At 42.9% G+C, this 27,906-nt stretch overlaps 1 protein-coding gene across 3 annotated transcripts in view; it reads right to left on the reverse strand.

The window, feature by feature from the left end:
- PITRM1 (pitrilysin metallopeptidase 1) overlaps nt 1-27,498 on the reverse strand; it is a 44,343-nt gene extending 16,845 nt beyond the window's left edge. For 2 of the 3 annotated variants that reach the window (XM_036088804.2, XM_036088805.2), the window contains exons 1-13: nt 27,363-27,498; nt 24,677-24,776; nt 22,697-22,803; nt 22,015-22,166; nt 21,333-21,447; nt 21,162-21,258; nt 19,831-19,991; nt 10,856-10,982; nt 10,491-10,579; nt 9,562-9,690; nt 8,873-8,986; nt 7,800-7,896; nt 7,056-7,190 (exon numbers count right to left, since the gene is read on the reverse strand). In XM_036088804.2, coding sequence (XP_035944697.1) covers nt 7,056-7,190; nt 7,800-7,896; nt 8,873-8,986; nt 9,562-9,690; nt 10,491-10,579; nt 10,856-10,982; nt 19,831-19,991; nt 21,162-21,258; nt 21,333-21,447; nt 22,015-22,166; nt 22,697-22,803; nt 24,677-24,776; nt 27,363-27,487 — 1,548 coding nt within the window. In that variant the 5' untranslated portion in view covers nt 27,488-27,498. The remainder of the gene's footprint in view (nt 1-7,055; nt 7,191-7,799; nt 7,897-8,872; nt 8,987-9,561; nt 9,691-10,490; nt 10,580-10,855; nt 10,983-19,830; nt 19,992-21,161; nt 21,259-21,332; nt 21,448-22,014; nt 22,167-22,696; nt 22,804-24,676; nt 24,777-27,362) is intronic. The other variant, XM_078075083.1, reaches the window with a different exon arrangement.
- Nucleotides 27,499-27,906: the final 408 nt, after the last annotated feature.

Genomic DNA, 27,906 nt, shown 5'->3' on the forward strand with positions numbered 1-27,906 from the left:
GGGACACAGAGTCTGGAATCTAAAACATCAGCATCAGAGGGTGTTAGGAAATGGAATCCTGCCCTTAAAGAGACAGCACTTCAAACAGCTGTGCAGATCTAGCATGGAACCAGCAGTATGAGAACTGCCAGGGGCAGGCAGGAGGGACAGTGATTTGCTCATCTCAGAGCATGGCCCAGAGAGACAGGGATCAAGGAGAGTTCCCTGCAGGAACAAGGGAGCTGGTTGGCACCACTTTCCTCTCCCACCCCCCACATAAACAATGGCCATCTGTGGGAACCAGGACCACACTGACACGCCTTACTTAACTGGCACCAAGCCTCACCTCCACCATGCTTCGGTGGATCTGTCCTTCCCAGTAGCACTTGTCTCAGTCCTGGCGCTGTGGGCTCCCTCCCCCAGAAGCCTGGCACAAACCCTGCCAACACCACATCTCTGATGCATGTGTTTTGAGGGAACTCAGTTCTAGTGGCAGTGGGGGCAGGGCTCCACTTCACAAGCAAACCACTGGACACCTAGTTAAAACGCGCCCCACCCCTGCTGGGAAACAAACAGTGCCCACAACAGGCAAAGAGAGCCTCGAGACAAAGCTGGACTCAAGGAAAAAAGAGGCCAGGACTCAACAGCAAGGCACATGCAACACACATAGGAGGACATTCCCTGAAGCTCCAGGCCCTGGGGAACAGGGGACACTGCACTGCAGGGCACGCCAGGACCTCTTCTTCATAAGGCCACTACGGTTAAGAGCAGGAGAAATAGCTGACTTTCTTAACACAAAGAAACACACAGAGAGTTGACAAAATGAGGAGATGGAGGAATATGTCCCAAATGAAAGGACCAAACCACACCAAGAGACCTAAAGTGAAAAGATTTAAGTAATATGCCTGACTGAGAATTTAAAGTAATGATCATAAAAATACTCACTGGACTAAAGAAAAGAGTGGAGGACCTCAGTGAGACCCTTCACAGAGAGAGAAAAAAGAACCAATAAGAGATGAAGAACACAATAAATAAAATAAAAAATACAACTGATGGAATAAATAGGCTAGATGAAGCAGAGGAACGAATTAGTGACCTGGAAGACAGAGAAATGGAAAGTAACCAAGCTGAACACATGAGAGGGAAAAAATTATGCAGATTGAGAATAGTCTTAGCGAATTCTGATTCCCATCAAGCAGAATAACATTCGCATTACAGGGATCCTAAAAGGAGAGACAGAAAAGGGGAGAGAATATTTATTTGAAGAACTAATAGCTGAAAACTTTCCTAATCTGGGGTGGGGGAACAGATGACAGATCCAGGAGGCACAGAGATCACCCCAAAAGTTCAACCCGAGGAGGTCCACACCAAGACAAACAGTAATTAAAATGGCAATACTGATAAAGAAAAAAATCTCAAAAGCAGCAAGAAAAAAGAAGACGTTACATACAAGGGAAGCCCTTAAGGCTATGAGTGAATTTTTTAGCAGGAACAGGCCCAAAGGAAGTGGTATGACATATTCAAAGTGCTGAAAGGGAAAAACATGCAGCCAAGAATACACTATCCAGCAAAGCTATCATTCAGAATAGGAGACCTAAAGAGTTTCTGAAACAAACAAAAACTGTAAGAGCTCAGGACCACTAAACTAGCCGTACAAGAAATATTAAAGGGGACCCTGAGTGGAAAGGAAAGACCATAAGTGAGATCATGAAAAGTAAAAAACACAAAAGCAGTAAAAATAAGTATTTCTGCAAAAATCAGTCAAGGGATTCATAAAATAAAAGGATGTAAAATACAACACCACATACTTAGGGAGAGAGAGGTAAAGAATGTGTTCAAATTTAAGTGGCCAGCAACTTAATATAGACTGCTATATGCGGATGTTATATACAAACCTAATGGTAACCACAAATCAAAAACCAGGAATAGATATGCAAAAAATAAAGAGAAAGGAATTCAAGTATATCACTAAAGAAAGCCAACAAATTATGAAAGCAAGAAGAAAGGAGCAGAGAAAATCTAAACAAACAACCACTAAACAAGAAACAAAATGGCAGTAAGTACATACCTATCAATAATTACTTTGAATATAAATGGACTAAACGCTCCAATCAAAAGACACGGGGTGATGGAATGGATAAAGAAACAAGACCCACCTATATGCTGCCTACAAGAGACTCCTTTCAGACTTAAAGACACCTGCAAATTGAAAGTGAAGGGATGGAAAAACATTTATCATGTATATGGAGTGAAAATAAAGCCAGGGTAAGCAATACTTACATTATGTAAAACAGATTTTAAAACAAAGACTGTAACAAGAGGCAAAGAAGGGCACTATATCATAATAAAGGGTACAATCCAACAAGAAGTCATAACGTTGTAAATATTTATGCACCCAAATCCATACATAATACAGTTAATAATATAAAGGAACTGGGACGCCTGGGTAGTTCAGTTGATTAAGCATCTGCCTTCAGCTCAGGTCATGATCCCAGGGTCCTGGGATCTAGTTCCACATCGGGCTCCCTGCTCAGTGGGGAGCCTGCTTCTCCCTCTGCCTCTGTTGCTCCCCCTGCTTGTGCTCTCTCTCTCGCTTTCTCAATCTGACAAATAAATAAATTTTAAAAAATAATATAAAGGAACTGATAGTAATACAATAGCAGGAGATGTTAACATCCCACATCATCAATGAACAGATCATCAAAACAGGAAATCAGCAAGGAAATAGTGGTTCTGAATGACTCACTGGACCAGACGATTTAACATGTTTGGACACTCCATCCTCAAACAGCAGCACACACATTCTTTTCAAGTGCACAAGGAACATTCTCCAGAACAGATCACATATTAGGGCATAAAACAAGTGTCAACAAGCTAAAAAAAAAAAAAAATCATACATCACAATCAAGTGGGATTTACTCCAGGAATCCAAGGGTGGCTTAGTATTTGCAAAGCAATCAACATGATACATCACATCAATAACAGAAAGGATAAAAATCATATGATCAATTCAAGAGATGCAGAAAAAGCACCTGACATGCATCTTTTCTGATCATAATACTATGAAACTAGAACTCAATCACAAGAAAAAAATCCAGAAAGAGTACAAACACACGGAGGTTAGGTAACATGCAGCTCCACAATAAATAGGTCAACCAGGAAATAAAGGAATAAAAAAATGCATGGAAACAAATGAAAATGAAAACACAATAGTTCAAAATCATTGGGAGGCAGCAAAAGCAATTCTAAGAGGGAAGTTTCTAGCAATATAGGCCTATCTCAAGTAAGAAAATTCTCAAATAAACACCCAACCTTACACCTAAAGGAGCCAGAAAAAGAACAAAACCCAAATTCAGCAGAAGGAAGGAAATAATGAAGATTAGACCAGAAATAAATGATACAGAAACTTAAAAAGATCAATGAAACCAGGAGCTAGTTCTTTGAAAAGATCAGCAAAATTGATAAACCTCTTGCCAGGCTCATCAAAAAAAAGAAAGAGTACCCAAATAAACAAAATCACTAATGAGAGAGGAGAAGTAACACCACCACCACAGAAATACAATTGTCACAGAATATTAGGAATACCTGCATGCCAACAAATTCAACAACTTAGAAGAAATGGATGCATTCCTAGAAGCATATAACCTCCCAAAAGTTAAAAGAGAAAGAATTAGAAAATTTTAACAGACCAATTACTAGCAATGAAATGGAAGCAGTAATCAACAATCTCCCAACAAGCAAAAGTCCAGGACCAGATGGCTTCACAGGCCAATTCTACCAAACATTTAAGGAACAGTAAGTACCTGTTCTTCTCAAACTATTTCAACACATAGACGAGGAACGAAAACTTCCAAATTCATTTCATAAAGCCAGTATCACCCTGATACCAAAACCTTATAAAGACACCACAACAAAAGAGAACTACAGGCCAGTATCTCTGATGAATTTAGATGCACAAATTCTCGACAAATTATTAGCAAACCAAATCCAACAACACATTAAAAACATCATACAACACAAGCAAGTGGAATTTATTCCAAGATGCAAGGGTGGTTCAACATTTGCAAAACTATCAACATGATATGTCACATCAGTTAAAAAAAAAAAAAAAAAAAAAAGAGAAAAACCACACGATCATTTCAGTAGATGTAAAAAAAAAAAAGCACTTGACAAAGCACAACATCCATTTCATGATAAAACCCTCTGCAAAGTAGACTTGGAGGGAACATACCTCAACATAATAAAGGCTTTATATGAAAAACCTACAGCCAACATCATACTCAATGGTGAAAAATTGAGAGCTTTTCCCCTAAGGTCAGAAGCAAGACAAAGAGGTCTGCTCTCACTACTTTTATTCAACATAGTACTGGAACTCCTAGCCATGGCAATTAGACAACAAAAAGAAATAAAAGGCATCCAAATTGGTAAGGAGGAAGTAAAATTCTATTTGCAGATGACATGATACCATGTACAGAGAAGCCTAAAGACTACCCAAAAAAACTCTAGAACTGATAAGTTAATTCAGCAAAGTTGCAGGATACCAAATCAATGTACAGAAATCTACTGCATTCCTTTACACTTATAATGAAGCCACAGAAAAAGAAAGTAAGAAAACTATACCACTTACAAATGCACCAAAAACAGTAAAATATCTAGAAACAAACTTAAGAGGTGAAAGACCTATAGTCTGAAAACTATAAACACGGATAAAAAGAATTCAAGATGATGCAAGAAATGGAAAGACATTCATTCCATGGTCATGGATTGGAAGAATTAATATTGTTAAAATGTCAATACTAACGAAAGCAATCTGTTTATTTAATACAATCCCTGTCAAAATACCAAAAGCATTTTTCAAAGAAGTAGAATGAACAATACAAAAATTTGTATGGAACCAGAAAAGACCCTGAATAGCCAAAGCAATCTTGAAAAACAAAACAGGAGGCATCACAACTCCAGACTTCAAGCTATATTACAAAGCTGCAATAATTAAAACAGTATGGTACTGGCATAATAACCATGAACAGACATTTCTCCAAAGACATACACATGGCCAACAGACACATGAAAAGATGCTCAACATCACTCATCATCAGGGAAAAACAAATCAAAACCACGAGATACCACCTCACACCTGTCAGAATGGCTAAAATTTACAACACAAGTAACAAGTGTTGGCAAGGATGTGGAGAAAGGGGAACTTTCTTATGCTGTTGGTGGGAATGCAAACTGGTGCAGCCACTCTGGAAAATAGTATGGAGGTTCCTCAAAAATTAAAATGGGGTGCCTCGGTGGCTCAGTCAGTTAAGCATCTGCCCTGAACTCAGGTCATGATCTCAGGGTCCTGGGATCAAGCCCCATATTGGGCTCCCACTCAGCGGGGAGTCTGCTTCTCCCTCTCCTGCCCTTCCCCCTGCTTGTGCTCTCTCAATTAAATAAATAAAATCTTTAAAAAAAAAAAAAAAAATGGAACCACCTTATTTACGATCCAGTAATTGGGTTGTGGTCTCAGGGTCGTGGGATCGAGCCCCACGTTGGGCTCCATGCTCAGCAGTTAGTCTGCTTGGGGTTCTCTCTCACTCTCCTTCTGCCTCTCCCTCCTGCTCTCTCTCTAAAATAAATAAAAATTCTTTAAAATATTACATGAACTCAGTTGATAAAGCAGTGGCAGGGTTTGAGAGGACTGACTCCAATTTTGAAAGAAGTTCTACTGTGGGCAAAATGCTATCAAACAGCACCACCTGCTACAGAGAAATCATTCGTGAAAGGAAGAGTCAGTCGCTGTGGCAAACTTCATCGGTGTTTTATTTTAAGGAATTGCCACAGCCATGCCCAGCTTCAGCAGCCACCACCCTCATCAGTCAGCAGCCATCAACATCGAGGGAAGACCCGCCACCAGCAAAGATTATGACTCACTGAAAGCTCAGATGACTGGCATTTTTTAGCAGTATTTTTTAACTAAGATATGTATGTTACTTTTTTTAGACATAATGCTATTGCATGCTTAACAGACTACAATGTAGTGTAAACACAACTTTCCTCTGCAAAGGGAAACCAAAACATTCATTTGACTTGCTTTATTGCAATATTCGCTTTATGACTGTGCTCAGGAACCATACATGTGCTGTCTCCAAGGAATGCCCGTAGAAGGAAAGCTGGAAAACCAACAAATACATGCAAGTGACACAACACATTGTTAAACAACCAGTAGGTTAAAGAGTAAGTAATAGGGGATCTTAGAAAATACCGGGAGACAAATGAGGCTATGAACAGAACATACTGAAAACTGCAGGACCCCACAAAACCAGCGTGAAGAGTGACATGTACACAGTTAACTCATACATTAAAAACAAAGACCCATGAGTAACCTATCTTCACATCCTCACTAAAGAGAAAAGTGAGATCAAGCCAAAGCTAGCAGAACAAAGAAAACCATAAAAATTAGATCACAGATCAGACTTTTTCAAACAGATCAACAAAAGCGCCAAACCTTCAGATACACTAAAAAAAAGGGAGACTCGACTAAACTCAGACGTGGAAAAAGGCACAATAGCACGGATAGTACAGAAATAAGCACAAGGGAATACTTGGAAGAACTGTACGGCAACCTGGACAACCTAGATGAACAAACTCCTAAAACCACACCACCTTCCAAGACTGAAGGGTGAAGAAATAGAAAACTCTGAAGAGATCAGGAACTCATGAAGACACTGAATCAGTAATTAAGACAAAAAAAAAAAAAAGTAAAACACTCCCAATGAAGAAATCCCAGGAATGTATTTTTTCATGGGTGAATTCCACTAATCTTTTAATGACAAGTGAACAATTCTTATCAAAACCTTCCAAAAAATTGAGTGGATAGTATAACCTCTCAACAAAACAGAACAAAAGTGCCTACAGATGTTTTTGTTAATTAATACATATGAATAATATCTTCATATATAAAAGACAAACTCATGTATTCATATAAAAAGCCAAATTGCATCAGAATGAACTAAATTTGTTAATATGAGCACTAATTAATAGTTAAGAAATTACGTTACTTATTCATAACATAAATTCTCCAATTTCCTTACTTTAAAATACTGTTTTACTTTTTCTTGCAAAAACTGTGGATTTTCCTTGAGGCACTGTCTGAATCGAGCCACCTGACTCCCCAGCTTCAGGAGCTCCACAGGGTCCCCATCATGATTCCAGCAGGAGGCGATGTACTGCAACCAAGAACGTAACATCCACATGCACATTACACTACGAACTCTACATCAAACGTAACATTTTATTAAGATCTCAGTTTCTGTATTTAAAAATACCACAATGATTGTAAGAAAAATTAAGTCATTTTTTGGTTAGGAAAATTTTAAATGTGTTTTTTCTCTAATAAAGTGAAGGACAAGTTCTAAAATTTTCAGGAGGGATGCCTGGGTGGCTCAGTCAGTTGAGCGTCCGACTGTCGGTTTTGACTCAGGTTATGATCTCAGGGTTGTGAGATCGAGTCCTACGTTGCGTTCTGCACTGGGTGTGGAGCCTGCTTAGAATTCTCTCTCCCTCTAACTGTCCATCCTTCCCATGTATGCTCTTTCTCGCTCTCTAAAACAAATGACTTAAAAAAAAGGTATCAGAAAGCCAATAATGCTTGTAAAAAGACACAATGTATTATAAAACTAAATTAAATTTGTATCATATCCAAAACAGCACAACTTTCACGGTTCAAATGAATGGTGCTATGAATATTCACCTGTTTCCAGCGCTGTCAAGTACCCACTGATCACAACAGTAAAAACAAAGTAGAAACAGAAGAAGATAGAGGAGAAATTACATACGGACGTCAGGGTGAGTCCAAAGCTGACAGACTGATGCTTCATTTGTATTTCAATTTTATGAAGGAGAGCCTCAATTCGGTCCTCTTCAAATCCCTTCCTAAAGAAACAGAGAAAAGAGATGTTAAAAAGACAATCAATACCCATGCGACAAGGCAGCAGAGAGTCTTTAAACTATTCTAAGTGAACCAATGTGTATTTTATGAGGTAAAGAGACAGCCAAACACAGGAGGAGGTAGGCTCCCTCCTTGGACAGTGTGAGACGAGTGTGAGGACAGTGTGAGGATGGTGTGAGGACGGTGTGAGGACACTGTGAGGACGGTGTGCGGATGGTGTGTGGACACTGTGAGGACGGTGTGAGGAGAGTGTGAGGACACTGTGAGGATGGTGTGAGGACTGTGAGGAAGAGTGTGAGGAGTGTGAAGACGGTGTGAGGACAGTGTGAGGACACTGTGAGGATGGTGTGTGGACACTGTGAGGACAGTGTGAGGAGAGTGTGAGGACACTGTGAGGACAGTGTGAGGAAGGTGTGAGGATGGTGTGAAGACAGTGTGAGGAAGATATGAAGAAGGTGTGAAGATGGTGTGAGGACAGTGTGAGGAGAGTGTGAGGAGTGTGAAGACGGTGTGAGGACACTGAGGATGGTGTGTGGACACTGAGGACAGTGTGAGGAGAGTGTGAGGACACTGTGAGGATGGTGTGAGGAAGGTGTGAGGACGGTGTGAGGACACTGTGAGGAGTGTGAGGAGTGTGAAGACAGTGTGAGGACGGTGTGAGGACACTGAGGATGGTGTGTGGATACTGTGAGGACGGTGTGAGGAAGGTGTGAGGATGGTGTGAGGACGGTGTGAGGACCGTGTGAGAAGAGTGTGAGGACACTGTGAGGACGGTGTGAGGAACGTATGAGGATGGTGTGAGGAGGGTGTGAGGACACTGTGAGGACGGTGTGAAGACACTGTGAGGACGATGTGAGGAGAGTGTGAGGACACTGTGAGGACAGTGTGAGGATGGTGTGAGGAGAGTGTGAGGAGAGTGTGAGGACGGTGTTGGGACTGCAGAGTGCAAGCCACACGCACTCGATGACTTCCTCGATTGTCCTGTCAATGATGTCCCGAACGGCATGGGTGTCCTGCTCCGCGATCCCCTGCAGGCCCACGCTGAAGTAGGCCTCCCGTGTGTAGCCGTTGTATCTACAATACACAAGTGGGTCACACGGCAGAATTCCGACAACTTAAGAGATCCAATACTCTGGAGAACAGAACTATGGACACTCCAACCTCCCAAGTCTTCCAAGAAAAAAGCCCACTGAAGCAGTCCTCAGATATAACTGAGGAGTTATGAGGAGTTAAACTTTAGAGTTATGGCAAAATTAAATCTAGAAATGAAATGGGTGAGCTTTACAAAATCTTAAGATTTGAAAAAATATTTCAACCTGGCGTTGAAAGTGGGCAGCCGTACACCATTCTGAGATCTTGGTCAAGCTATCTTTCTTTTTTCTTTTCCCAAATGTGCCCTCCAGGGGATAGAAAACAGCTGTACTGGACTAGTGTTCTCATGCACAGTTCTGTGCTGGGGCAGCAGTGGAACCATCCTATGACTGTGGGATATCGAACATTCTCCATCCCTCACTCCTCCCAGCAGATGCCAATAACCTCCCCCTCCCCCCCCGGGGTTGTGAGCACCAAAAACGTGTCTAGATACTGTCAAATGTCAAAACTGGCCCCAAATGCAAACACCACTGATCTGATCGGATAATGAAACTTACCCAACATCAGGAGAAAAATCTGTGCCAAGTCCAGATTCAATTAAGGCTTTGTAGAAGGGGGAGTTGGGTCCACTGATCAAGAGTGAAGACAGAAGGTTTAACGTGAAGGCTTCAAACGTATCAGTGATGCTTCATTTAAAAACGGGGAGGGTGGGGGGTAGAGGGGGAGAGAAAAAGGGAAACTGTTGGCCCTCATAAATATTTTCAAAATCATTAAAATCACTACTAAATCAACACTTTTATTTCCAAAGAAGCAGATGTTCTACAAATGCTTGCATTTTAACTTTTAAGTTATATGGATAAAAGAGAGTAAACTGTTTTTTAGTTTGTAAAGCTCTCATAAACTAGACTATTTTGGAGTCCCGAACCATGAAGTTGACTTGGCTGCATATCAAATGTCATCCCATCACAGCGCACCAAGGACTCTGACCTGTGTCATCTCAATTACAAGTGCGCTGTCCACACAGACAAGAACAGTGAGGAGATGGGGCAGTCGGTCGAGCAGCACGGCCACCAAGGGCAGCCAAGCCTGCCGCCGCACAGCTGAGGACACCTGCCTGCCCACATGCCCGCAGCCGACCACGTCTCTACGATGACAGAGCTCCATGGGTGGTACATTGTTTTGAAGCCAGTGTTCACTGTGCTCGCCTCATGCTCAATGGCATCCCACCCCCAGAAATGTTAACAACTGATGTCCGAGCCTGTTTTCTCCCCAGAAATAAGCTTTAAAATGCGGTAAGAAGTTACTTTTTTTTCTGGGTAGCTACTAAAGGCAATTACCCCCAAACCACCCCAGATGTTGTTAGCATCTTCCCTGCCATCCAACAGCTGCTCAACTCCTAAATCCTCACCATTGAGCCATTTAATGTGGAGAGTTCGCCTCCAACCCGTCTAAGCTGCGCTTGTCCCACTTCACAACGGACACTTACTCTGGTAAGAGGAAGCTGACCCCGACGGTTGTTTGTTTAGAGGAACCTGCAGCCAGTGAGTCCGGGCCACATGTTATATGGAATTCTCTCTGTAAAACGACGTGATGCTTTAAGTAGGTGCAGAGTACGAATGACTGGGTTTAAATAGAGTAAGTTACCCATATAGGTATAAAGGGGTCCAAGAGATGCTCTTTGCTAAATTTTCTTTTTCAAACAAGTAACCATGCCTTAGGGTAAAGAAGCTCTTACATTCAAGTCAGAGGCCACAACATTTGAAAATCTTATTACTGATACACAGTCTGACTCTTCACGTCAGTGTATTTAGTAGGTAAAAACACCGCCTACTCTCTGGATGGGGCACTTACTGGCTTATCCCAAGGCTTCTGAGCCGGCACTGCAGTGTTTGGCTCAATTTTCTCAAATTTACTCAGGGCTTCTTCGTGAATTTGTTTCAGATGCTGTTCTAATGGAAAATTGCCATAAGTGAAGAACCTGAAACGTTCAGAGAATATATTAGTCTATCTTAGTTTAAAAGATGAGAAATCAACAGAGATGCCTTTTTGTAGAAAATGGAAGGTACACAGAGTAGGAAACTAAACTCACCTCATCCCACAGATACAACTAGGTAAAAGTTCCATCAGGGTAAATAATCCGGAAAACAACCCAAACACCAGCAGAACAAACTCCACAACTAAACGTAGAGAAGAGACCACACTGGAGAGGGTGGGAACGGCAGAGTTGCTGAGGGAGCTAAACAGACCATGGGACTGTCTGCTGGAGGAAGGGACCCGCAGGCGGGAAGCAGAGGGTCACACCAGGGAGCCCACATAGAACATGAGTCCCCTTAACATTTGGCTTTGAAGACCAGAGGGGCTGAATTTCATGAGTTCTTACAACCAGTGGGATTTAAACCTGCAACTTTAAAAATCAGCAGGCTCGGGTGCCTGGGTGGTTCAGTTGGTTAAGAGACTGCCTTCGGCTCAGGTCATGATCCCTGAGATTGAGTCCCACATCGGGCTCCCTGCTCTGTGGGGAGCCTGCTTCTCCCTCTGCCTCAGACTCCCTCTGTCTCTCATGAATAAATAAAGAAAATCTTTAAAAAAAAAAAAATCAGCAGGCTCCGTTCTGGGAGAACCTGGAGGGTGCTGGGAAACTGAGTCCCTGCAGAGCACAGTGAACAGCCAGTGGAGATACAGCACAGAATCAGCAGTTTGAAAAAGGCAGGGGCATAAAGCAAGGAGAGTGGTTTACTACCTCAGAGTGTCCCAGAGGGACAAGGTCATGGGAGACTCCTCCAGCAACAGAGGAGCTGGCAGGCACCACTTCCCAACCCTGCACCTCAGCAGAAGGGCGGCCACCCGCGGGAACCAACCAGCACTCATGACCTCACCTGCTTCCATGCCTCCCCCCTGCAGCCAGGCCTGCCTCAGTCCCAGGGCTGTGGGTCCCCTCCCACAGAGGACCAGGGCACCCTGGCCAAAACCATGTCTCTCCCAAAACACACATTCTGCAGGGCCTCGGTCCTGGTGGTGGTGGCGGCCGGTCACCTCCAGCTGAGGACACACACACACACCCCTTGTTAGAACGGCATGCCCTGAGCATGTGCACTTTGCAGATTGCCCCACCAGACTCCAGTCTCCCCGGTGGCAGTGCTTCTCCTCTGGCAGAGGACCAGCGCCACCTTGTGAAAACTGCACACTGCCCACTACACTCAAGAGCAGGGGAAACGGCTGACCTTCCTGACGCACAGAAACAGACGCTGAGAGCCAGACAAATGAGGGGATAGAGGAGTAAGGTCGAAATGGAAACACAGGACAAAACCAGAGCAAGAGACCTAAGCACAACAGAGATACGTCATATACCTGACAGAGAATTTAAAGTGATGATCATAAAGATACTCACTGGACTCAAGAAAAGAGCAGAAGACCCATAAAGAGATAAAACAGAACCAATGAGAGATGAAGAACACAGTAACTGAAATTAAAGATACACCGGACAGAACAAATTGCAGACTGCAGGAAGCAGAACGAATCAGCAACCTGGACGACAGAACAATGGAAATTAATCAAGCTGAGCAGGTGACAGAAAAAAAATTATGCAAAATTACAAGACTTGCATAATAACATTTGCATTATATGGATTCCAGAGAAAAGAGGATAGAAAATTTATGTGAAGAAATAACAACTGAAAACTCCCCTAATCTGGGCAAGTTAACAGACATCCAGATACAGAAGGCAAAGAGAGTCCAACGCCCCACAAAAAATCAACCCAGTGAGGTCTACATCAAGACACACAGTAATTAAAATGGCAAAAATCAGTGATAAAGAGAATTATAAAAGCAGAAAAAAAAGAAAGTTATGTAAAAGGGAAACCCAAGGAGGCTATTAGTGGGTTTTTCAACAGAAACACTGCAGGCCTGAAAGAGTGGCATGACATATCAAAGTGCTGAATGGGAAAAATCTGCAGCCAAGAACCCTGTATCCAGAAAGCTGTCATTCAGAATAGAAGGTGAGATGAAGAGCTTCTCAGACAAACAAAAGTTAAATAAGTTTATGACCAGTAAAAAAGCCCTACAAGAAATGTTAATGGGGACTCTAAGTGGAAAGGGAAGACCATTAGTAAGAGTAAAAAAAGGAGAAAAAAAAAAAAAAAAGAGTAAAAAAAGGAGGACACACAAAAGCAGTAAAAATAAGTATATCTGTAAAAATCAATTAAGGGTCTCTCAACATAAAAGGATGTAAAGTATGACACTATAACCTAAAACATGGGCAGCGGGGAGTAAAGAACGGGGTCAAATTTAAGCAACCATCAACTAAATAGAGACTGCTATGCGCAGAAGAGGTTATATACAAACCTAATGGTAACCACATATCAAAACCCAGTAACAGATATGAAGAAAAAAAAAGAAAAAACACAGAAAATAATTTAAGTATGGCACTAAAAAATTTATGGCAAAAGAAGAGAGCAAGGGAGAGAGAAAAACCAGAAAAATAACCCTAAAACAAGTAACAAAATGGCAATAAGTACATACGTATCAATAACTACTTTGAATGTAAATGGACTAAATGCTCCAATCAAAACACACAGGGTGACTGATAAAAAAACAAAACACAAGACCTATCCATATGCTGCCTACAAGAGACTCACCTCAGACCTAAAGACACCTGCAGACTGAAAGGGAAGGGATGGAAAACATTTCTCATGCAAACAGAAGTGAAAAGAAAGCTGGCTTAGCAATATTTACACTGGATGAAATAAACTTTAAAACAAAAACTGCGACAAGAGACAAAGAAGGACACTATATAATCATAAAGGGATCAATCCAACAGGAAGATACAACAATTACAAATACTTATGAACTCAACACAGAGCACCCAAATATATAAAAGTTAATAACAAATATAAAGGAACTAATCAATAATACAATAATAATAGGGGATTTTAACACCCCATTTACATCATTGGACAGATCATCTAAACAGGAAATCAACAAAGAAACAATGGCTTTGAATGACACATGGACCAGATGGACTTAACAGATACATTCAGAACATTCCACCCTAAAACAGAATACACATTCTTTTCAAGTGCATGTAGAACATTTTCCAGAATAGATTACATGTTAGGCCACAAAACAGGTCTCCACAAATTCAGAAAGATCAAAGTCATACCATGCATCTTTTCTGACCACAACACTATGAAATTAGAAATCAATTATAAGAAAAAATCTGGAAAGACCACAAATACGTAGAGATTAAATAACACGCTACTACACAATGAATGGGTCAACCAAGAAATCAAAGAGGAAATTAAAAAATACATGGAAACAAATGAAAATGAAAACACAACAGTCCAAAATCTTTGGGATTCAGCAAATGTTTTTAAGAGGGAAGTTTATTGCAATACAGGCCTACCTCAAGAAGGTAAACCTCAAGCAACCTAACCTTACACCTAAAACGAGCTAGAAAAATAACAAGGAAAGCTCCAAACCCGCAGAAGGAAGGAAATAATTAAGATGAGAGCACAAGTAAGTGATACAGAAATTAAAAAAAATAGAATAGATGAAACCAGGAGCTGGTTCTTTGAAAAGATCAACAAAATTGATAAACCTCTAGCCAGGCTCATGGGAAAAAAAAAAGGGGGGGGAAGAGGACCCAAATACACAAAAACACTAATGAAAGAGGAGAAATAACCACCAACACCACAGAAATACAAACATTTATAAAAGGATATCATGAAAAACTATATGCCAACAAACTGGACAACCTAGAAGAAATGGATACATTCCTAGAATCATATAAACTACCAAAACTGAATCAGGAAGAAAGAGAACATTTGAACAGACCCATAAGCAGAAACAAAATTGAATCAGTAATCAAAAAACTCCCAATAAACAAAAGTCCAGGACCAATCGGCCTCACAGGTGAATTCTATGAAACATTTAAAGCAGAGTTAATACCTATTCTTCTCAAACTTTTCCAAAAAATAGAAGAGGAAGGAAAACTTCCAAATTCATTCTATGAGGCCAGCATTACCCTGATACCATAACCAGATAAAGACCCCCCCCACACACAAAGAGAACTACAGCCATCATCTCTGATGAACATAGATACAAAAATCCTCAACAAAACATTAACAATCTGAATCTAACAATATACTTAAAAAATCATTCACCGTGATCAAGTGGGATGTATTCCCAGGATGCAAAGATGGTTCAATATGCACAAGTGAATCAACATGCTACATTGCATCAATAAGAGAAAGGATAAAAACCTTACGATCATTTCAAAAGATGCATAAAAAGCATCTGACAAAGTACAACATCCATTCATGATAAAAACCCTCAACAAAGTAGGTTTAAAGGAAACACGTCAACATAATAAAAGCCATATATGAAAAAGCCACAGCTAACATCATACTCAATGGGGAAAAACTGAGAGCTTTTCCCATTGGTCAGGAACACGAAAGGAATGTCCACTCTTACCACTTTTATTCAACATAGTACTGGAAGTCCTGGCCACAGCACTCAGACAAGAAAAAGGAATAAAAGGCATCCAAGTTGGTAAGGAAGAACTAAAACTTTCACTATCTGTAGATGGCATTATATATAGAAAACCCTAAAGACTCCACCAAAAAAGTACTAGAACTGAATTAATTCAGTTAAGATTGCAGGATACAAATCAACATACAGAAATCTGTTGCATTTCTATACACTAATAATGAAGTAGCTGAAAGAGAAATTAAGAAAACAATCCTATTCACAATTGCACCAAAAATAAAAAAAAATACCTAGGAATATACTTAATCAAAGAGATGAAAGACCCGTACACTGAAAACTATAAAACACTGATGAAAGAAATCGAAGATGACACAAATGGAAAGCTATTCTATGCTCATAGGTTGGAAGAACCAATATTGTTAAAACTACCCAAAGTAATCTACAGATTTAATGCAATCCCTATCAAAATACCAACAGCATTTTCCACAGAACTAGAACAAACAAACCTAAAATTTGTATTGAACCACAAAAGAACCCCAATAGCCAAAGCAATGTTGAATAAGAACAAAGCCACAATACCAAAATTTCAAGATATACTATGAAGCTTTAGTAATCAAAATAGTATGGTACTGGTACAAAAAGACACATAAATCAATGGAACAAAATAGAAAACCCAGAAATGAACCCATGATCATATGGTCAATTAATCTTCAACACAGCAGGAAAGAATATACAATGGGAAAAAGACAGTATCTTTAATAAATGGCGTTGGGAAAACTGAACAGCAACATGCAAAAGAATGATAGTGGACCACTTTCTTAAACCATACACAAAAATAAATTGGACTTAGGATTGAAATGTCAGGCCTGAAACATAAAAATCCTAGAAGAGAGCACAGGCAGAAATCCATCTGACATTGGCTGTAACAACTTCTTTCTAGATAGGTCACTTGAGGCAAGGGAAATAAAAGGAAAATTAAACTCCTGGGACTATACCAAAATAAAAAACTTCTGCACAGTAAAGGAAACAGTCAACAAAACTAAGACACCTCAACATAATAAAAGCCATATATGAAAAACCCACAGCTAACATCATACTCAATGTGGAAAAAGAATGGGAGAAGATATTTGTAAATGACATCTCTGATAAAGGGTGAATATCCTAAATAAAGAACTTCTACAACTCAACACCAAAGAACCCCAAGTAATCCAATTAAAAAACAGGCAGAAGACATAAACAGACAGTTCTCCAAAGAAGACATCCAGATGGCCAACACACACATGAAAAGATGTTCAACATCACTGATCATCATGGAAATACAAATCAAAACCACAATGAGATACCACCTCACACGTGTCAGAATGGCTAAAATCAACAACACAAGAAACAACAGATGTTGGCGAGGATGTGGAGAAAGGGGAACCTTCTTACACTGTTGGTGGGAATGCAAGCTGGTGCAGCCACTGTGTACATACCCGTGTTTATTGCAGCATTATTTACAATAGCCAAGATATAGAAACAGTCCAAGTGTCCATCTACAGATGATTCGATAAAGAAGATACGGTATATATGTACAATGGAATATTACTCAGCCATAAAAAAGAATGAAATCTTGCCATTTGCTCTGACATAGATGAAGCTAGAGAGTATTATGCTAAGTGAAATAAGTTAGAGAAAGACAAATACCGTATGATTTCACTCATGTGGAATTTAGGAAAACAAATGAACAAAGGGAAAAAAAAAAAGAGACAAACTGAAAAAAACAATCTTAACTCTAGAGAACACACTGATGGTTACCAGAGGGAAGGTGGTGGGGACAACGGGGGAAATAGGTGATGGGGAATCTTGATGAGCCCTGAATAATATATGGAAGTGCTGAATGAAGATACTTTACACCTGAAACTAATATAACACTGTATGTTAACTACAGTAGAATTACAATAAAACTTAAAAATGGAAGGTATGCTGGGGCACCTAGGTGGCTCAGGTGGTTAAGCATTTGACTTTGGCTCAGGTCATCATCTCGGGGTCCTGGGATCAAGCCCCACATCAGGTGTCCTGCTCAGCGGGGAGTCTGCTTCTCGCTCTGCCCTTCCCCACCCTGCCAGTGTTCTCTCTCTCACTCTCTAATAAGTGAATAAAATCTTTAAAAAAAAAAAAAAATAGAAGGTACACATACATAGCACCTAATAATAAAACTGTTCCCATATTGAAATGAAGTTTGTATAGAAATACATTCTGTTCCCTTTTTTTTAAGATTTGAGAGTGAGAGTGCACTCCGGGGGGAGGGGGGGCAGAGGGAAAGGAAATCCTCAAGGAGATTCCTCGCTGAGCAGGGTGCCCAATGTTGGGCTCGATGCCAGGACCTTGGGACCACGACCTGAGTCAGAGGCAGACACTTAAACTGACTGAGCCACCCAGGTGTCCTTCTGTTCACTTACTTTGACTACAAAGACCAAATAGAGGCTTTGATCCTTTTTATAAAAAATACAAATCATGCAAAAGTGATTAATTAAGTGTAAATCTGCCAAAAGTTGCTCTTTATTTTAAATGCACTATAAAGGTGTTTCAAAAACAAAGTAACTGATATGTTAAAATATTTGATGGTCTTAGCTACAGGAAGATAGTAATCCATCTACCACTGACAAATTAAGAACTTCACAAAATTCAATCTTAGGCTACAAATTTCAGATTACATGTTTTTAAGACAACACATTTATTCATCCAGGGGAAAAAGGGTACAATGACCCAGTTGATTTCTTTTTCTTTTAATACGCTGTTGTCTGAGCTAAGACTCATAGATACAGAAAACAGATTGGTGGTTGCCAAGGCAGGGGGTGGATGAAATCTGTAGAAGGGGTCCAAGGTTCCAGTTGTAAGATGAGTAAGTCATGGGGACATAATGTACAGCATGCTGACTGTAGTTAACAATAGTGCATCTTATATTTAAAAGTTGCGAAGAGAACAGATCTTAACAGTTCTCATCATAAGAAAAAACCATTTGTAACTATGTGCAGTGATAGTGTTACCTGGATTTATTGTGGTGATCAATTCACAGTATATACATGACCCAAATCATTTTGCTGTACACCTAAGGCTAATACAATGCTATATGTCAATTATATCCCAATAAAATAAACACATCTGACTTTGGGAGCTAATATCTTAAAGATCCTTTAAAAATGTCCGCTCAATGGTTTAGAGTGGCACTCCAATAACAAGTAGCATCCCTGGCGTCCAGGGAGACACTCTAAATGCCTATCTCCACTTGGTTGGAGGACTCCTTGGAGAAAGAAGTAGCTACAGATCTGGAGCAGAAGGAGCCTGGATTTGGGGGGCACAGAAACTAGTTACTGAAAACTAAGAAGACATAAGACGAGCTTAAAGGAATTCCCCTGGGACACAGCTGAAACAATTTGAGCATAAAAAAAATAAGTAAATAAATCAAAGTTGCCAGCAAACCAACCCAGCAGATGGCCTGTGTCTACAGGGAGAAAAATAGAGCTTTACACAGAATATATGGGCCTCATTTGGCTCAAACATATATTTTGGGTACTAGCGGAAAATCTGGATTTGGAATAAGTAGTAGGTGCTTTCACGCAAGTGTTTGTTAAATGTGAATATAGTATTATGTCCCAAAATATCTTTATGTTTCAGGGTCATAAATTTAAATATTAGAGGTAAACCATCATGATGACTATAATCTCCTTTAAAATATGTTGACAAAGAATATTATGTGGTATGTGTATAAAGTTCATTATTCTAGGCTCTATATTTTTCTGTATGCTTGAAAGTTTTCATAACCAAAATTTAAATTCTTTTACATTTAAAGTAATCTTGAAAATTTGATTTTCCATCAGTGTTTGATTTATAAATACACATACTGGTGTTTTACTACTATTAACATCTGAAACAAGCAATTGGGTTACAAAGCAAGTATCCCAGGTTTAGTGAAGGGCAACCACCATTTCGGGAGCACTTCCCTGGCAAGGGGCTGCAAGCTCTCCGGGTCCCGGGTCAGCCTCAGGAGGGGACAGCAGCCCACATTCCCGTGTTAAACATCAGAAAGCTGAGGCACAGGGAGGGAGCGTGACAGCATATGGCTCCTCCTTCACGAGGTGGTGTCACCATCATGCTGGGCACGTAAATTCTTGCTGTAGACGTTCAGAATGAGCATCCACAAAAGAGAGGCAATCCATTAAGCGAAGAATCCTCTAAATTTATACAGTTCTTCACAAACAATTCTTTGCCAAATGTGAGAGAAGCCATGTCATTTAGTGTATGCAAATGAGTCTACTCTTAATCAACCCACCATTAATTAAACTATAAAAATGAAATTACCTAGCATTACTGGGGTGGTAATGGGTAGCATGGAACTGTTTAAGCTGCTCCCACGTGAGGTCTGGGATGCACAACGGATGGCCCCCGGAGATCACCGAGTACGTGTGGTCAGGCAGGAGTCGGTTCTGAAGGTGCTGTGAGAATATCTTCTCGTTGTCTGTCTTCAAATTTAAAAAAAATATATGTGTGTGTGAAAAATAACACCCAGTGTTATGTTACAATGCAGCAAATTAATCACATTCTGGGAGCAATTCAAACTGTCGCAGTGGTAAACAAGGCGGTCCATGCAGATCCTAACAAAGCATGCAACTCATTCACAATCTCCACACAGGACCCAAAGATCAGGGGTCTTGCAAGAAAAGAAAAAACACTCTGCAGTGTGCATGGGCCACCAGCAAAGGCACAGCTGAGGGCCAAGGGAGGGACGTGCGAACCAAGGAAAGATGCACAAGGGTCCCTGCCCATGAGCTGCAGGAAGGGGTCCCATTGGCTTCCGGAGCAAGAGCTGTGACTGTAACTTGAGTTTCCAGAAGGTACTGGAAGAAATGAGGCCCGAATCAAGTAGTCCCATTTGTCAGAGCAGGACTCCAAAGTCAGAGGGGCTGGGAGGATGGGCCCAAAGGAGAGGTTCTCAAACTGCCCAGTCTCAAGATCCTTCATACTCCTAAAAATCAATGAGGACCCCAAAGACCTTTTGATGATGTGGGTTTCCTGATTACACAAGAGTGTGTGTGTACACATAATTTTTCTGTGTTAGAAATTAAAGCTGAGACATTTTAAAAGGTTACTTATTCACGCATTATCTTAACCCATCAGTACATGTTATCAAATATTTTTTTGGAAACTTTCTCAGAACGAAGCAGAAATATTACTGAGAAAAATAGCACTGTTTTGCACATTTTGCAAATCTCCTTAATGTCTGGCTTAATGAGAGACAGCTAGACTCTATCTGCTTCTGTATCCTATAAACTATTACAAAACATGTAATGCAGGCTTGGGGAAACTCCCGAATGAGAAAAAAAGACAAGTTCTTATCACTGTCATGCAGCTTTCATCTGACAGACCTCCTGCAGACCACAAACCAGGGGTCCCACCCCACAGCTCGAGAGCTGCTTGCTGCCACAAGGGCCCTAGGAAATCGGGAGCGTGGTCCTCTATTGCCCTACGGCTGGTGCTCACTGCACTGTCCCCCGGCTAGTTCAACAAGTCCCACAGGAGAAGTGCATCAAATGATATAAGAGAACGTCCACTGTCTTCCAGACCCTTTTACATCCCGATATTTTACACAGAAAGATCACTGGAACAGTTTTAAAAAGGAAAAAAAAACTCACAAATACTCCCTTCATTTCATTAAAGACGACTCCTTTAAAGGTCAAGGGTGTCTGGGGGTCCTTCGGATTCTCATGTTCTAGTCGCCATCCTTCCTGCCTAAATAACGGTAAGTAATTACACAATGATAATGACTCTAATACTAAAGTCTAAATTAATTAATCATTACGTACCAGAAATCTAGTTCCCGCAAGCATGGGAAAAAGGCTGCATCCAAATACACAGACAGGAGATTCTGGAAGTCCTTGGGATTTTGTGTGGAAAATGGGTACAGAGTATAGTCGCTAGCTGGGTATAAATGAAAAGATTTTAAAAATTCGACAGATTCCCACAGGAATGTGCCACTTCCAGCCCCACCCCCAGCCCCCCACCCTGAGCCCTTACTGTCCCGGGCAGGCCTGGCTGGGGGTGGGCGGAAGGGGCACAGCCAGCCATGACCTCACACGTCTACACTGAGGGCCTGACCCGCAGGATGCGGACACAGCGCACCACTTACCTGGAGGCCTGGGCACTTCTCTGCGCCCAGCAGAAGCCCACGTGCTGCCCGAGTTCCTAGAAATCAACTCAAACACCACCACTGCCATATTCACATATGCCACCGAGCTCAAATTTTATAGCAACATCTCCAAAAGAATAATATTTTGACCTTTTCCAGAAAAATGTCAGATATGCCTTTTCCCTAAAACTACAGTTTTTATAATGCGACCACAATGTGGCTTTCCTAAAGGATTCCGCTTCCAGCAGCTCTGCAGCAGACCAGAGGACGGTGTGTGCGCTCTGGTCTACAGGCTGCCAGCCTCACCCCCCGCCGCAAGGAGGGGACCCCGCACGGTTCGGCCGTGGATGCCTGCTCACCTGTGAAAGCGTTCATGAACGTGGACAGCGAGCGATTGAGCATCTTGAAGAAGGGATCTCTGCACGGGTATTTGCGAGAGCCGCACAGGACGGTGTGCTCCAGCACGTGCGGGACACCGGTGCTGTCCATGGGCGTGGTGCGGAACTGCACGCTGCGCGAGACAAGAGAAGCAAGCCCAAGGCTCAGGCGGAGGGCACGGCTACGGCCATGACTGCACGTATGACCATTCGGACCACCCAACCACTCACCAACACGGTCTCCGACGACAACCTAGAAAATCACTAATTCAGACTCTGAACTTTTACTCTAGGCAGCTGAGGACATAAACTCATTTCACCTTTTCCTTTGGTTTTCAGGATACGGTCAATAAAAATAAAACCTGAGTGAACGAGGATTTTATTTTATATTATTTTTTTAAAGATTTTATTTATTTATTTGACAGAGAGAGACACAGCGAGAGAGGGAACACAAGCAGGGGGAGTGGGAGAGGGAGAAGCAGGCTTCCCACCGAGCAGGGAGCCCGATGCGGGACTTGATCCCAGGACCCTGGGATCATGACCTGAGCCAAAGGCAGACGCTTAACGACTGAGCCACCCAGGCGCCCCTGAACGAGGATTTTAAACTATGCAATGTATGGCAGACATTCTCGGTGGAACGTGCTCTCACGATGCCCCCACGCACCTGAACAAGTTGTTGGTGTCTTCTCTGGCCAAGTGCAAGTATTCTGCTCCTGTGCTGTCATGGCTGAGCTTCACTGCAGTCAGGGACAGTTCAGGGATGGCCGTTACCTGAATGAACAAGAAATACTGGACAGGTAAACTCAGATGGGAAGGCGTTCGGCACAGGTATGGTTATACTGCAGGACCTGGCCTGTGTCATCAGGCAACAGTCGGGACTGGAGGCTCATCAGAAACCACCTTGTTCAAACCCTGAATCTCACAAACGAGCCAAGTAAGACCTATGTACCTGACCATCCTAGGCGCCTCTTCTTTTTGCATGCTTACTATCTGCTAGACTTTTCTGAATAGTTCCCGGGGAACCCTGGGAGGAAGGGATCCTCACCCCCATCTGCAGATGGAAATGCTGAGGCTCAGAGGGATGGTCAGACAGGGATGCAGACCCCATCTCTCACACCAGGCTACACTGAAGGAGTCCTGCTCTCGCCTACGATGCCTGCAGTTGGCTTCCTTTTATACACATCATGGCAGGAATGCTCAGAATGGCCCCGCTGGGAGGTAAATGCTGGAGTGGGCCATAGCCTGGGACTGAACTGTGCCTCATCTGGTTTATGCAGTTCTGAGGAATTCCCAGGGGTGCGCTGGGGTATCACCAGTTACCTGCTCCTAGTGGGAGGGTCCAAATCACCTCCAATAAAAACAAACACATCCTGACCCCGAGGACGGTAGTCTCCTAGCCATGTAAGCCTCCCAAAAGTTCCCGTGGTTGTTGGCACCTTAGAAAGTGTTATATGGTCCAACCATGCCAGGGGCCTCTCCCCTTCAATCACAATAGCGCATCACTACGATAGCCACACCATTTATCACCCCCACTTTTCAGAGGCTGTGAAGGTAAACTGTCTGTGCTTACACAGCAAGCTACCAGCAGGGCAGAGATTAGAACTCAGGTGTCCTGAGCGTGCTGTGGGGGCCTTCCACGCAAACGACATTACTTAAAGAGGCCTGTGATGCCGGCTTAGTTTACAAGTATTAAATTATCTATATCTAAGAATTTACTTTGTAAGAGATGATCAACGTATTTAAAATCAGTTCAGTGAACTGTCTGCCTCTGAACCTCTTTCACGGGAACTACTCCTCAAACAAGGATCATGTTTTATCAGAAGTTTCTGTAACACTTAAAAAATACAGAAACAGAACTCTGAGGTCCTCCTTAACAGTCACTATTTTACATCCAAGCTCCTCTGCAGGGCCTTTAGGGACCTCACACATGCTCTCACCCAGTGTCGTGAGCCCCTCCCTCAAGCTAACTGGCCCCCCGGAACCCTGCCTGGAACTACCACCATGGGCACATCCAGCCCTCCGTCTTCCACTTACATACCTCTCTGTTCTCCGTGAACCTGTCCCCATGCCCCCCCAGCAGAGTACCCTCTCCTCCCGTCTTCCTCTTGGTCTCATCACGTTCCCCCTCGTACTGTAGCCGCACTTGTATCCTTCTGGACTGTGAGCTGCCTGCCTTTTGAGTCTGGTACAAGTGTTACCCATAGCATGAAGCCAACTGGGCCAGTCAGTGATGTGAAATGCATATTTTTCAACTACTGCGTTAAAAGAAAAAAACACTGTGAACGTACAGGCCCACAATCTCTTTACTCAGATGGCTCAAAAACCAAGTTTTTGTGGGTGGAGCAAACTCACGTGCTAGGAAAACATGACCCGCACAGATGTGGGGCAGTCTGAGCACAGTGAACAGTCGCGTGTGTGGATGCACAAACATCAGTGTGTGACTCCAAATCTAGAGACATTAGGCTTCAAGGGGCTGGGTTGAGGGAAGGGACTGGGGATCCCTTATTTAAGAATCAGGAAATACTTTCATTTGCAAACTCCACTCAGTAGAGCCCACTGTGAAACACGGAGGAACCAGGGGCAGGGACAGAGACGCCAGCTCCCCCTGGGGTCTGGGCTGTGCAACAAGCTGGGCCGTGCACACCTGGCTTACGGTGAACCCGTGGATCCGCTCTCCCACCTCGTGCTGCCGAGCTCTCTCACAAGCGCTGGTGCCCGTCCTCCTCCACGCTCGGGGGCCGGCACTGATCCACGGGAGGAAAGGAACCAAGGTTAGCTGCTCCTGCAGGACAACTGTGCGGCTACCGTAATTCAGCAACATCACGAAAACATTTTCAGGTCATCAAGACATTTCAAATAAAAATTAAACCTTACATCTTACAAACAGATTCCAGAAAACTGATTTCTGGAATCTTTAGTTCTTTCAATTTTATTATCTTTATCTCTACTCAGCTAAAGCTTCATATCAACTAATAATTGCATGTTCCAAGCCTTTTATATGTAAATACTCATGAATAACTATAATTATGTAACCAATTTTCCTTACCTGTATAAAAAACAACTCTCATGTTAAAGTGACTTTTTCCATCTCAGTACACAGTATCGCAATAACTCCCATTACGCATCTATGAAACTGGTAAAAAGTAAGAAATCTATCATTGTCAGGACTGCCTAAACTGCAACTAGGTGTGCAAATAGTAACAATTCCCGAAAAACATTTGGCATCATTTAAATTAGCAACTATTCACCTCCCTATGTGTGTCCTGGAGAACGTGTACTCATCATGTACCAGCACACATCCTTTATGTTGGCACCATTCCTAAGAGTTCCAAACTCCTCGGGCGCCTGGGTGGCTCAGTTGGTTAAGCGACTGCCTTCGGCTCAGGTCATGATCCTGGAGTCCCTGGATCGAGTCCCACATCGGGCTCCCTGCTCGGCAGGGAGTCTGCTTCTCCCTCTGACCCTCCCCCCTCTCATGTGCTGTCTGTCTCATTCTCTCTCTCTCAAATAAATAAATAAAATCTTAAAAAAAAAAAAAAAAAAAAAAGAGTTCCAAACTCCACCAACCAGGACATCCATCATCAGAATGGATAAATTGGGGACTACTCAATACATGAAATAAGCTTAGCCATGAATATGGATGGACTACAACCACACTAACAAAAATGTGGGTCACATAATTCTAAACCAAAAAAAAAAATACAAAGGCTAGACACAGTATCATCCTACTGTGTTGTACGAATACATGTAGATGGTAAAAATATAAAGAAAAACCAACAATATGGATGGAGCTAGGCAGTATTATGCTAAGTGAAATGAGTCAGAGAAAGACAAAGGCCATATGATGTCACTCATATGTGTAATAAGAAACAAACGAACAAAGGGGAAAAAAGAGAGGCGAATCAAGAAACAGACTCTTAACTGCGGAGAACAAACTGTTACCAGAGAGGTGGGTGGGGATATGGGGGAAAAGAAACTGTTGATCCATTGACTCCTGCAGCTGCTGTATCTCTGGAGCTTACTCTTACATATATACATAGATCTATAAAGCAAGGAAATAAACCAGGAGAGAGATCATATCTAAGAGGGAGGGAGGGCCAATCATTTAGGGGTAACCTTAATCTGGGTAACGGTGACACTATTTTTAAATATTTTCCCTCTCAACTGTATTATATGCTTTAAAGAATTTTCTACATTATTATATCTCACAAAAAATATTTCTTTTGAAGAAGATACATACAGAAACAGAAAAAAAAACACTGATTCAGTCGTTATCAGGTAACATTATGAAGATGTGCGATCATCAGCCAACACTTTCCTTACTGACTTAGCTAATTTTAGAAGTATGGAATAGAGGATTTTAAGATGTTTTTTACCATCAAGAACACAACCCCCCAAAATAAATGCTCATGCTGAAAATGCAGAAAAAGCCTGAGGCAACATGGGCTTTCCCCCATATACTTCCTGGTACCCAACCACACACATGAATAATGCCCCTGCTGCCGAATTCAAACACACCACCAGGGAACCCAAAAACGAACACCCCGGTCTTTTTCATATGGGCTAACAGCTAAACTGCCCCATAAAATAAACAAGGTTTTGTGAATTAGCATGAAACAAAACTTATCTACAAACTCATAGAGCGTGATCATTCAAGGCTGGATTGTATCTTTTTTTCATAAATCTAGTCATTTTAAAAAACTTCAATTTCTGGAAGCTCCAATTTTATTAAGAACACTGCAGTTTAAAAGCACTTCGTGTGGAAGCCTCGGGTGTCTTGAGGGCTCCCTGCTCACAAGTAGAAGACATGGGAGCAATCATGTTAATGAGAACCACAAGCTGGCGATTACCTTAATTACACGTATTAAAATCCACATCAATGACCATTTTCACTTCAAAAGCCCTGACAATCCGCACACAAGGCCACCCACTCTGGGATCGCCTAAGGTCCCAGGGGCACGGGGGCTCCTTGGGCCTCGACCCGCTTTACCCGCAAGCTTTCCTGGCGCGGCTCCCAACCCTGACAACTGGCCCGGAACTCCTTTCCTTTGGCGGGGGATGCGATGTGAGGGGGACCCACTGCACCGTCCCTCACCCAGGCTCTGCAAGGCTCCCCCGGCGAGGGGCGTCGGGTTCCGGCTCCCCCGGCTCCCCGGGCGAGGGGCGTCGGGGTCCGGGAGCCCCAGAACAGGGAGCTGTGGTGCGGCACCGCCGGGCCGGGACAAGACCCTGGAGCCCCCCGGGTTCTCCCCCACGCCGGGACCGCCCCTGCCGCCTTTCGCTCTCGCCTCCTTCCTCTCCGACTTCTCTCGCTCCTGCCCGCGTCTCACCCGCTGCTCAGCCGCCTCAGGAAGCGAGGAACCCTTCGGCCGCAGCGCCACATGGCTAGTGACCCGCACCGGGTCCCTGTCGAAGCTTTACTTACCCAGACGCACGGCGCGGGGGCGTGACGCATCGGCCGCGACTCTCATTGGTCAGCGTGCACGGTGACGCTCTCTCCAATAGGCTGGCGAGGAAAAGGGTGGGCTCCTGATGCGGCGGGGCAGGACTCGGAGGCCGCGGGGCGCGGGGTGGGTGGGGCAATAGGCCGAGGAGTGTCGCGGGCCTTGGAGCCTACGAGCATGGCGGGGGCGGGGCTTGCGTGCGGAGCCCGGGGCTGGAACGGAGAGGGGCGGAGCCCGGCGGGGGCGCAGCAGAGGGCAGAGTCCGGGGCGTGCACGGGGAGGGGCGTGAGCGATAGGGGGCGGGCCTGCGCAGGGGAGGGGCGGGGACTGTGAAGGCGAGGAGCGGAGACTGTGTAGGCGAGGGGCGGGGACTGAGCAGGAGAGGGCGGGACTGTGAGGGCAGAGGGGCGGGCCTGCGCCTGGCGGGGCG

Source organism: Halichoerus grypus, chromosome 6, assembly GCF_964656455.1.
Source record: "Halichoerus grypus chromosome 6, mHalGry1.hap1.1, whole genome shotgun sequence".
In the NCBI taxonomy this organism is placed as follows: Eukaryota; Metazoa; Chordata; class Mammalia; order Carnivora; family Phocidae; genus Halichoerus; species Halichoerus grypus.